The 13,093-nt window shown below is 36.3% G+C and overlaps 1 protein-coding gene across 2 annotated transcripts in view; it reads right to left on the minus strand.

The window, feature by feature from the left end:
- SLC9A9 (solute carrier family 9 member A9) overlaps positions 1-13,093 on the minus strand; it is a 538,337-nt gene that overhangs the window by 484,776 nt on the left and 40,468 nt on the right. For both annotated transcript variants that reach the window (XM_032852421.1, XM_032852422.1), the window contains exons 3-4: positions 10,447-10,524; positions 8,819-8,895 (exon numbers count right to left, since the gene is read on the minus strand). In XM_032852421.1, the coding sequence (XP_032708312.1) occupies positions 8,819-8,895; positions 10,447-10,524 (155 nt within the window). The remainder of the gene's footprint in view (positions 1-8,818; positions 8,896-10,446; positions 10,525-13,093) is intronic.

Below are 13,093 nucleotides of genomic sequence, written 5' to 3' on the forward strand. Positions count from 1 at the left end.
AAACCACCAGGGGAAAAAGACAAGGCTAGCCTACTAGGAGATGAGAGGCTCCATGGAATAGAGCTGAGTCCCCAGATCAGCTAGCCAGAAGTCAGAATCAGCCACCAGATATTTGAGTGAGCCCATTTTAAACCACCTGATCCCAGATGACTGTGCTCACATAAGCGAGCCCAGACAAGAATCACAGAACTGCCCAGCTGAGTCCAACCCAAACTATTGAGCCACAAAATTATGAATAAAGTGGTTGTTGTCTTTAGCCACTATCTTTTGGGAGTGGTTTGTTACAAAGTAATAGATAACTGGTATACTTCCCTTATTTTTTTAAATCTTTTATCCAAATGGGGTGTGGTGATGGTGGAGAGAGAGAGAGAGAGAGTGTGTGGGTGTGTAAAAGCTTAGCCACGTTTTTACTATATAGCTCTTTCATCAGATTTTGAACACACAGAAAAATGTTTGATTCTGTGCTTGAGGGTACTGAAGAATAAAGGTAACCTGGATAATTCCAAGACCTGAATATGTCATTTAAAAAGAATCCCATAGCTAGAATCTTTTAGTATAGATTCTTTAATAATGAGACTTCTCAGGTAAATTCTTTTTTCAGAAAGAATATGTTTCATTATTTTTATACATTTCTTTCTTTCATTAGTAGACATTTCTTTTTTCACCTTAACAGTCTAACATATTTTTTTCCTTCTACATGGCATTCAACATTACTTAATTGGAGTTTTATTTGCTTTTATTTGCTTTCCTTTCTGATTCTTTCAGAATTTATTTTTCTTTGTCCTGTTCTGTCATTCTCATCCCTGACATCTGCTGAGGATATGATAGTAGAACTAGACTGGTGACTAATGCAAATATCCATATGGCTCTGACAACTCCTTTACCTCCAAGCTACCTTGCTGATGTTCTCCACAGTCCCCTCCGTTCTACCTTTTGTTTCTTTTTATCAAAAACTTCACTCTCCTCTCTGCTGCCATAAATACAGTCCACGCATGCTATCATATGGATATGAGAAACAACACTGCTAAGCAGCTTGGGCTATATTTGACAGATTGGAGATTATTTTTTCTTATTTGGCTGTGTCAGGGCAGTGGTATATTTTTCTCTTTGACACGAGTGACAGCTATTACTGTGCCAGCTGTGAATCCAGAGAATAAATGAATGCACAGAGGAGGCATGGGCCTTCCAGGCTGACTCAACACAGCCTCCCTGAGCTCTGCTGTTTTGTAGCCTACTGAAAATGGAGTCTCAGAGAGCAGCAGCCTAGTCGGTGTCTCATGGGATGAGAAGAAAAACATGGTTGGGAAGGAGGGGAGTGGGGAGAGGAAAAGGAAGAGAGAAGGTGGAGATAAATAAGAGAAGAGAAGAAAAATATAGGGCTTTGTGGCTGATAAGAATTAACCAGGGGATACTGGCAAGTACACTCTTGGCGCCTTTGCCTCCCTGCTACTGCCTGCCAAACTGAGTTGTTACTAAAACACACAAAGAAAAACAATAAAAGAATCAGTATTTCCCAGAAATGGAAGTAAGCAACATAATCAAGCAGAGTTTTGTAAATCTACTAAGTAGCTCCTTCTATTTGTTTTTTTCTTGTATTTTCTTTTTAACATAATTGATATATACAAGAGAATATATAGAAAATATATGCAAGTTATATAAATCACCTGAAAATATACTCCAATCCATGAGCCAGAATATTGCCAATAACTTCTTCCTCCTATGTGTTTCTTTCCATCCCATTCTTTTCCCTTTCCAAGTAATTGCCACTTCCCTGAATTTTTGTTTTTAAATCCCTTCCTTACTACACAGATGCATATGTGCCTTCTCACCCACATGCATGCATGCTTAATACTGTTTAATCTTCATCACTTATGGGCATTATAAAAATGTTGTCATACTACATGTAGTCCGATGGGACTTGATTTATTGATCTCACATTAAGTTTCTGAGATTCATCCACACTATCATAAGCAACTTGACTTCATTTTTTTTTTTTTTAACTGCTGGGTAATATCATGTTATGCAGGTTTATTTGCCCATTCTCTTTTTAGTGAAATACAATTATTTCCAATTTTTTGCTATTGTGAACAATGCTGCTACAAATATTTTTATACATGTCTCCTAGTGCACATGTGCAAGTGGGTCCCTAAGGAAAATACTAAGAAACAGAGTTATAGACATACCAACATGAACAAAGTATAAAGAATATATTTATAAATTTATATACTCCTAGATATATACACTAGTAAATTTATGAAAGTTAAAAAGTAATAATAGGTAATCCTAAAGAAGAGTATCCTTTTTGCCTTATCCTATAAGATACAAAGACTTATAATGAAACTATAGCAATTAAGACAGTGAGATATTAGTGCTGAGATGGATTATACACCAAACAAGTAGAATTAAGGGTCTAGAAACAGAAACCACAATATATAGTAAAAGAGGCATAGTGGATCCTGGGGAATGGCAGGACTAGACGATAAATGATGTTATCTATCCGAATAAGAAAAATTGGTTGTCTATTTTGTACCATATACAAAAAATCAGCTCCAGAAAATGAACCTACTGTAAAAGGCAAAACCCCCAAACACTTTAGAAGAAAACGTACTTCTGCCTCTGGGGTAAGAAAGATTTATTAAGCAAAACACAAAAATAAAAGAAAAAAATTATAAATTTGACTACATTAAATTTTGGAAATTCTGTTCAAGAAAAGATACCAAGAACGAACTCAATGCAAAAGACACAAAGTGGGAGAAAATATGTGCAACATACTTGGAATATGGATTAACATATAAAGAAATATGGCAAATCAATGAAATGTGACACAGGTAAAGAAAAATGGCAAATTAATGAAAATGTGACAAAACAATTTGCAGGAAAATGGAGAAAAATTTTGAGCAGGTTTCATATGAAAATATAAACATCTTCTTTAAGAATCAGGGAAATACAAATGAAGACCACAATATAATTCCACTTCACACCTACTACATTGCCAGAAATTAAGAGGAAACTGGTCCAATTGCTTTGGAAAGTGATCTGGCCTTATTCTGTAAAAATGAATGTTCATTTGTAGACCCTACCACCTGGCATTTCCACTCTTAGGTATGTATATGGAATGGCTACCAAGTCTAAGAACACAGACAAAACAGAATAACTAGTTTATTGTTATTATATATTATAATACATGTTAAAATAATAGCATGCATATTTCCAGCCTTTATGACCACCCTGAATGCAGCCTAGAGACTTCTTCAGTTCTAATTAAATATGGCAATATGTAAAATCCTTCCTGTCCCAACTATCTCTGCTCAGGCTCTTGAAAACACATATTAGTTCTTTGTGTCTGGAAATCGAAATTCCCTAGAAAATCTGACTACATGTTGAAATCTATGCAGACCATCTCCCATGAAAAAAATCCATGGAGAATCTAAGGAGGTTCACTGCCTCCCCAATCTCTTTGTGTACCAACTCAGAGTCCATGTTTTCTGGGTTAAGAATTCTCTTCTGAGTCGTTCTCTTTCCAGGGCTAGAATTTAACTGAGGTATGGCTTGGCCTCCATCTAGGAAATATACCTGTTCAGGTTTTGATTTTAGATGAACAAATGTGTTCCTTTTTCCAGGTATAGGAATCAGCATTTTGAGAATACTGACACTCACCATACTTTGTCCTAGTTAAGAACAGAGCAGTAGCAATTCCAGAACCAGTACCAAGGGTACTTAAGCACAAAGGTACCCAGGTCAGGAGGCATGATGATACAAGAAGGCAGGGCAAGAGCTTCCATGAGGCCCCTTCACTCATATGTCTGATAGAAAGATAGGCCGAGCGTCAGGCTCAGTTTCCACCATGTCCATATAAGAAGCCTAATGGGAAAATCAATACTCCTGAGGAATGTTGATATGAATAATATAAACAACCTCACATTTAAGAATCCTAGTTATCCAGAGCAGGCTACCCAGAGTGCAGCAATTCTAATCAAGTAAAATGAATTCATATCATCACTCCAACTACCTCCATTAGGAAAAGACAGGTACCATTTCTACTTTGCAATTATATTATAGCTCATTCTTAAATCTTCAGATTTTTAATAATTGTCAGCCATCACAATAAAATAAGAATGTGAAATAATTGAGGTCATGGTTTGTCTGACATATATAGTTACTAATTGCAAAGCACTATAAAAACGTAAAGTGTCATATTAGGAAAAGGAGCAGGATAGGGAGAGTCTAAGATTGTGTGTTTTGAAGTGAGACGGGGTGTGCCATTGACTACCACTCACTTATTGTGCAATCTTGGGCAAATCTCAACCTCAGCATCCTTCCATGTAAAGTAAGGATAATAATACCTACCTTAGAGGGGTGCTATGAGAATAAAATGAGACAATGTCTTTTAAAAGCATAAGCCAATGTCTGACATACAGGATGAGATATAAAAAGCAGGCTATTCTTAAAATTAACACCCCATTCTTTATTATTTAGATCCACGTCTCCTTTTCCAAGTATTTTTGAAATTATGGTATTTGTTTTAATCCCTCACTAACAGAAAAACTAAAAGAATATAATTCTCATTACTCTTAGAGAAGCATTTCTTGGAAGCTAATGAGTTCTAAGGACAAAATGTATGTGCTAACAGTAAGCATTAGGTAAGTTGCCCTTGTGATGATACATCGGTATAATATACAAGGGTAGAGACATACAGCCAAAGATAAAGGAATATCTTCCAGAGATGGAGGAGATGAATAAAGAAATATTTTAAATATATGGGTTTTATTTCAAAAGAGATGTAGCTAAGATTTTTCTTAAGTGCTAAGTTGGGGAGGGGACTATAAAAGGTGGATAAATTCTTTAAGAACATTAAAAAATTAAAATTAAAATTTTTCTAAAGCTTCTCTGATTTTATTGCCAGAAGTGATATTGCTAAACTTTGTCGTGAAATATAAAAGATGGTTTGCATCTGATTTCTAAAATGACATGAAGTTAATAAAACTTAATGCAGAATTCTTTTCATTCAAATAGACCCAGTGATCTCAATTCCTATAAAGCATCTGAGTCCAAATCTAAAGCCAATCTGTAGCTTGATTCAATCCAGTCCTTACCTACAAAAGACCACAGCCCACTAGCTGTTTCCATTCATGCCCCATTATCACTCTTCAGAGCCTTCACTTCTCATAAATTCCTGTTGCCGAGCTTCACTGCCGTCTGTCACCTGATTCTCCATCATTTCAGTTTCCACACTCTCTAACACTGCTCTACAAAACCGGCTCTCCAGCTTTGAATCTGACGCAATATTCCCCACACCCACTACGACTAATGCACTTGATGGCATGGAAAATCCAACTATATATCCCGCTCCGCTAAATGACTACTCAGAATCCACCGCCTCTACGAAATTATTCTCAGTACAATCTAGGACTGTCCTGAACCTCTTCTTCTGCCCATTTTATGCAAGTATATCTTCATAAACCCAGACATTCCTTTTTCCTCTTAAAAACGTGAATTCATTTTGAATGGGATTCCCAAATAAAAATCTTTCATATCTGTGAGAAATCGTATGGGCTAATGAAGAAACATGTGGTATACAGTGATATTAACTGATTTATTCAATTTTATTTTTTTGTTTAATGTCTTACATTTTATTTTTTAGTAATGATAATAAATGGAAGTAAAGCACATTTTTGGCATCGAGAATTTGACTCTGGAGCCAAACTAGTTACTAATGCCAGCTCTATTACTTACACTGTGTTCTCTCTAAATTTCAGCTGTCTCAACTGTTAAATGAGGGTAATGATAGTATCTACTTAATAGGATTATCTTGAGGATTAAATTAAATAATCCAAGTACTTTTAAAAAGGGCATATTACATATCAAGCACTCAACGAATGTTTGTTGTCTTGTTCTTATTACTATTAATTTATCAGAAAAGTATAACCAGTCATTTTTTAAGGTTTGAGGGTATGTTTGAATGACCTGTACAATGAGGGTCACTAACTTGCATAAATGTCAGTTTGGCTTGAATTCAAGTTTGTGCCTTTCCTTCAGAAGTTCTGAAATTATATCCAGAGATCAAAATAAAATAAATAAAAATAAAATATAATGCATATAATATATAATAAAATAAAATAAATTAAATAAAAACAAAATAAAAATAAATTCTTGTTTCCCATCACACAGCACCTGAAACTATTTGACTTGCCAATACTCTCTTTATTTCTGCCCATAGGCCGAGTGTGAAGTCATCCATCACCTCCGAGGGGTTGAATAAAATGGATACTCCAATTCCTGTCCCATTTGACTTCCTTGTGTTAGACACCATCTACCCTCCCTTTCCCTCTTCCTTTGACTTCCAGGCACATGTCCCGCTTATTTTCTTCCTGTATCTTGGGCCCAATACTTCTTAGTCCCCTGTGGTATCTCTTCCCTTTCTTCAGGATTGTGCTAATGCCCATGTAACTTCCTTCTCACACCATACACTTGCCTTCAATTACCCCATTATCTCTCAGGATTTCAACATGTTGATGACTCCACCTCCATCTTTACTGCCAGTGTCTCAGGCCAGGCCCTTATTGTTTCCAACCTAACTTATGGAAATTGCCTCTTAAATTGTCCCCTGGCTGCCATCTTTTCCCCACTTTAAAATTTCTCCTTTACACAACAACCAGAATGACCTTCTTGAAGTATAAATGTGACCTTGTCACCACCAAGCTAAAGCTCTTTAATGGTTTCCTTTACTTTGCTGGATAAGACCTTTAAATCTTAAAACTACCTATCCCTTCTGTACTTTAATGACCACATTAAGAAGGCACCCTACAGGTTTTCGTTGTTGAGATTATACCAGTTCAAATAAAGCACATCATTCTAAAAGTTTTTCCAGGGCTATACTTTTTATTCAAATCACTTTCCATCAAACATTATTGATTGCAGCCTTAAAATCAAAAGAGGTCATCAACTCCAGTAAATGAATTTTACCAAATCTCCTGAACTGAATTTTTTTTGGAAAGTCAATTATACATAATTATACACACATACACACACACACACACACACACACACACTACATTGTTACTCTTTTTCAAAAATAGGTTATAGAATTCTCATGATGGTGAAAGCATATTGTATAAATACATACACTTAAGTATACTTAAAATCAGTTAGACAAAAGAAACAGGGTAATAATGAAAACTGACTACCCCCAAATTTAACAGCATTGTCCACAAGTTTAGAATTTAGATCCATTATACATTTCAGATCCTATTATAGAACTGCTAATCAGTCATATTTGCTAGAAACTGATGAACACTGTTCACACATCTCAGGGACTTCTGTCAATGTGTATGAACGAACAGTGTAGAGGAATGTATAGCAAATCCAAGAGAAATGGCTAAAGAAAGAGGGGATGATGGTGAGACCTGCTGAGTCAGGAGTAGAAGTCTGAATTATGTCCTGACCATGGCCCTACTTCATACACACAGACACACAGACACACACATGCACACACATGTACACACACACTTCTTAAGACAGCTAATTAGACTTTCAAAATGTTACTTTCTTCATCTTTAGAATAAGGTGCTTTAATCACACAAATCTCGAAGGCCCTTGCCAGCTTTGAAATTTGAATATTTAGTTACAGTATACCCACAGAATAGAACAGCTCTCCTCTAAACTATGCTTTGAGAAGGATAAAATCCATGCTTGCCTCTTAGTCACAGTTTAAAGACCTCTTAGGTGTCCAGACTTAATGAGGTTCCTCAATCTATGTCCCTGCAAGTCTCCACCTTCAAGTGTTAAAATTTTTAGCTTCCTCACTGTCCTAACTATGCTGGACGTTTTCATATGATGTAGCCTAAGTCATTCTAGGCTTAAAGCAATAAAAATTTAACAGAGAATTCAACATAACTCAACCCCCTGCTTTCAGGTCCAAGTAATGATACTTTCTTAGTCTTCCAGTGACACACACTGAATACTTCATAAGGAAAGAGCTGGATAAGTGGCTAGCATGTGTTTTTAGCTTGAGTTTCTTGCATTAGTGTTGTAACAGCTGTATGCAGTAAAATTCAAGGGTAGAGTTAGCTGTGTCAGACAATTTAAGGCTTCTACACCATCATAGTCATAGCAGTTGGACATGTTTTCTGCAGTGGAGATTTAATGTACTAGTTAGGATTATAAGTGAATTGGATCGGCTTCACCATTTTGTATCATATTTTGCTTTGTGAAGAGCCGTAAGCTTGAGTCTATATAGTTAGACTTGGGGGCTTAAACATAACCAACAAAATGTAATGAGAATAAAACAAGTCTTCATTCTATAGTGTATCAACTGAAAAGCTATCCCGGCATTAAATAGCTCTGCTGATATGTGGAAATGTCTGTCTTAGACTGTGCTCTTGTAAACTTTCCCTTAGAGAGCAAACCCTTGACGTATAGCTACAATTCTACTCCTGTCAAATACAGGTAGGGTCCTGCAAAGTATATGAAAACAAGAATCCAGTTGCTTACCTGCATTATTAAGCAAAAAAAAAAAAAAAAAAAAAAAAAAAAAAGGGGGGGGGGTGAAATGTGCTTCACATAACTCAAGCCAAATTATCCACATCCCCTAAATCAGAAGTCCAAAGCTCACAGAGAAAATCCAGCAACCTAATTTCGGTTTGCTTTGATTTGAAGACATATAAGCCTTGGAACTGAGTCAGAGAAATGTGTGAAGATGTGATATTCAGAAAAAGGTAGACAATTCACCCAGTCAGTGTAAGTCCAGGAAGAGTGAGATTCCTTCCACATATCACTGGCCTCACAGCCACCTGGAACTTGAACTCTGAGCATCACTTACCCTATGACGATACAGGAGATGGCAGTTCCCAAGAAGGCATATGTTAAAATAGATCCTAAGTTTTGAAAAAAGTGTCTCTGGGGAGAAAAAAATATTTCATATAATGCATCCATATATTTTCTTAGTATAACAGGAAATAAAAATAAAGGTATGCACTTTCACAGCCCCTCCCTTCCTTCACTATTTAGGCAAATTTTGTTTTTGAGCCTCAGTTCCTGGCTTTATCATACAAATAAGGTTGAACCAATTTATACTGCAAAAGACAGAGTTTTCTCAAGGAAATGGGGGAACAAATACATCCAGAGAAATGACAGGGTAGAGATGAGAGCATGACTGCCAGAACTGGCTGGACCTGAGAGAGTGAGTAAAGAATTGGGGTAATGTCCATGGAGGACTCTGGAATGATTAACAGAAGACAAGATTTTAAGAAATTTTATTGTCAGTGGAACCCCTTCAGTATTTTAAAAAGACTACTCTAAAATATTTCAGTTGCCCTTTGACTTATTGGATCTCTGACTTATATTTCTTCTGAATGTAATGAAGCAAAACTTTACCACCTACAACAATTTATTTTAACAAATCTCACAAAATAATGCCTAGTGTCGGGGCTAGGGATAAGGAAGGATGACATAAATTAATCCAGCCTTCTAAGTCTTCTCAAATGCTGGCTTGGGAAAACTCCCTTCCAGTTGTCTAAGTGGGAGTTGGGTAGTTAGAACTGATAGCAAGAGGGAGCCTGGAGTACACAAGAAAATCAGGTCTGTACTGAACAAGCCACCTGGCTGTTGGAGCTGACAGGCTGAAGGGGTGAGAGCCCCAGGAGTCCGTAGGGTGGGGTGTGGGCAGCAGAAATGCAATCGTACTCCCTCTGCATCTCAAAATTCAGACACACCAGAGCCTCCATCTGTGGTACAGGAGATGCTAGCACTTAAACCATATGGGAATGACTAATCTATGAAAAGTGCACATTCAGGAGGTACCTAAATAATGTCAGGCAAGAGCACAGAAGCTACAAAACTGGACTTCCTTTCTATGAACATCAACAGCTGAGGATTAGCAAGACATGTCAAGTTTTCACCCGGATTGATAAACCCCACATCTCTCCAATTAACAGCTGATTCTTTGGTTACAATCATCTAGAATAATATTGTCCAATGGAAATATAACACTAGCCACATATGTCATTTAAGATTTTTCTAGTAACCATATTAAAAGTAAAGTTTTTTAAAAAGGAAAATGATTTTTGATAATGTATGTCTTTTTTAACCCAATATATACAAAACATTATCATTTCTACATGAACTCAATATCAAACATAATGGAGATATTTTACATTCTTTTTAAATACTGAGTCTATTAAGTCCAATGCATATTGTACACTTAATGCACATCTTCATTCAAACTAGCCACATTTCAAGGGCTTAATGGTTGCATGTGGCTAATAATCAGTGTATTAGGTAGAGCAGATTCAGAAGAATTCTAAGTGTGTCAGATAGAAATCTGTATCACTTAATCTAAGATAATGTCCTTTTGAATTAAATAAACCCATAAAATAATTGTTTTTTCATTTGTGCTGGTACAATTCTCTACTTACTCATAAAAGAAGAAAATAATCACTGTATATTTACCTTCTTCAGGCTGTATCCTGCATGAAATATAATTGGTGGCAGTAAAACATTGAAGAAGATTTCTGGATCAAATGTCATCTGCCAGAAAAGATAAAAATGCAGTTAGGGAGAGGCTCCTTTGGGTGACTAAAAAAATGTGCTTTAAAAGTACAGTTACAGTCATTTCTGCTAAGTTTGTAGGAGGTATATTAACATGCTATTAAATTAGCACAGATGAAAATAAGAAAAATGCAAACTTAGAAATTCATAAAGGCAATAAAACTGTGGGGCAATATTTTAAATGTAAAGCCTATTCATTCTATAGCTAATAACAATTCAATAAAACCCCTCTGGGCAAAGAGAACTCTTCACATTTATTTTGGTTAGTTGTCTATTTATCACATTTCAGATGTTTTCATTCTATTTTTTTCTGGTCCAAGAAATTTTCTGGCAGTACCCAAACATTTTAGCTTCTGACAAGAATATAGTTAAACTTTTCCCATATAAAACATTTTTAAAAATTTGGTTTTAGTTTTCCCTACTTTGTCCCATTCAGGAGTTTGAAATATTTTCCAGATTTTGTGGAAAATTTATTTGAAAGTACAAATGGATTTTTCTAATATTTGTTTATTGGCTTTTACTTAAAGCCCAAAAAAGTTACTTTTTATGAAATATGGAGATTCTTTTTTTAAAATTTTTAAAAGATTTTATTTATTTACTTGACAGAGATCACAAGTAGGCAGAGAGGCAGGCAGAGAGAGAGAGGAGGAAGCAGGCTCCCCGCAGAGCAGAGAGCCAGATGTGGGGCTCGATCCCAGGACCCTGGGATCAAGACCTGAGCAGAAGGCAGAGGCTTTAACTCACTGAGCCACCCAGGCACCCTGAAATATGGCAATTCTTAAATCAAATATCCACTATTTACTGGGAAGTCTGAAATAAAACTCTTCTAATCCTTAAAATCTCACTTAGACTCATCCTCTTCCTTCTTTACCCGACTCCCCAAACACATACACAATGTCATTTATTATTCACCACTAGGGCCTTTTTACCATTATAGTACTCATCAAAATGTTTCAGATACGTGGTTTCACAGCTATAGTATTTAATTTTCCCTCCCTGTTTTGCCTTAATTCTAACTCATCTCAGAAGCTACTCTTCTCTGAAAACCACTACAATTTCACCAGTTTCTTCTGTGCTCTTTTAGCACTTTGGACTCTCCTTCTCCCTTTCTGTAACAGCCCCTTTACATTACTCATGAAATACTTAGAAAGGGGTGGGTGCAGGAAGTAGGAGTTACCTAACTCAGCCAGGTCTATTCTCATAAACTCATCCATTGATGCTAAAACTACTTGTATCAATGAGGATTCAGGTCGATCAACTAGGTAGGGCTCATCCATAGCTCTCTGTCCCTGAGTTTCTTCATCTTTAGAATGACGATAGTAATGTGATACTTAATTCTAAGGTGGTTATAAAAATTAAATCAATTAATATTTGTAAATCCCTTGCAGCACTGCCTAATATCTAGTAAGCACTTTTAAGTATTTATTAGTAAAGAAAATAAAACATTTTTCAAGTTATACTATTTGAAGAAACTGCCCTATTGTTAGGAACCCTTGAAGGTTATGGCTATGTAAAATTTGGGCAAAGATACTACATTTCCTTCTAAGTTTGTTCTTTTTTCTAAGTTTATCTGATATACCATTATTGACCTATTTTTCTGAGGTCTCTTTGAAAGTATATCAATTGCATATTTGAAACTTTTTAGCAAAGAGATATATTTCTGAGTGTTGCAGGAATGAAACAAGACAGCTGTGATCATCTGGAAGAAAAAAGTACAGTGGCACAAACATTTTGGACAGAAAATCCCTTGCCTCAGCAGTTTTTCTGCAAAAATCAGGTTAATCACTCAACCAGAACTTTTCAATAATCAGAATGCCCCATTCCCTGCATGCAGGTTAACTAATGTGCTATTGAATTATATTTTCTGGAGCAGCCAGATGAAACTGGCAGGCTGAGAATGGCATGCAGCATACGAGGATTTATTTGTATATACAAAACAGATTTGTGTTCCTTTCAGACTTGCTATAAGCTTAGGAACTGCTAAATCAGAGTTCTGGGAGTAACTCCAAACCCAGACAATTTCTCAGAAATCGTTGGATCTGCTGCTGTACCAATCTCCAGATGGCGATTCCACATGTCATTTTCCTCAGATTTTGTGTTCAAATCATGGTCTTGGAGGTGGGACTATTTTTAAAGCCCAAACAATTAAAATTTTTCAATATAGTTTGAGGGGGAAAATCTAAGATAAGAGAAAACAGAAAGCTAAAAATATTTCAGCTAAAAATGTTAATCCTTTAAGATACAGAATTTAGTGATGCCTGAGTGGCTCAGTTGGTTAGGCAACTGCCTTCGGCTGAGGTCATGATCCTGGAGTCCTAGGATCCGGTCCTACATTGGGCTCCCTGCTCAGCAAGGAATCTGCTTCTTCCTCTGACCCTCCCCCATCTCGTGCGCTCTCTCTCTCATTCTCTCTCTCTCTCTCAAATGAATAATAATAATAATAAAAAGGTACAGAACTTAAAGACCAGACTTGTCCAATAGACGTCCTGTGATGATAGAAATATACTATAATTGTACTATCCAGTATGGTAGCGACTAGGCACATGAG

This window comes from Lontra canadensis, unplaced genomic scaffold (genome assembly GCF_010015895.1).
Source record: "Lontra canadensis isolate GAN:19392208 unplaced genomic scaffold, GSC_riverotter_1.0 scaffold6, whole genome shotgun sequence".
NCBI lineage: Eukaryota > Metazoa > Chordata > Mammalia > Carnivora > Mustelidae > Lontra > Lontra canadensis.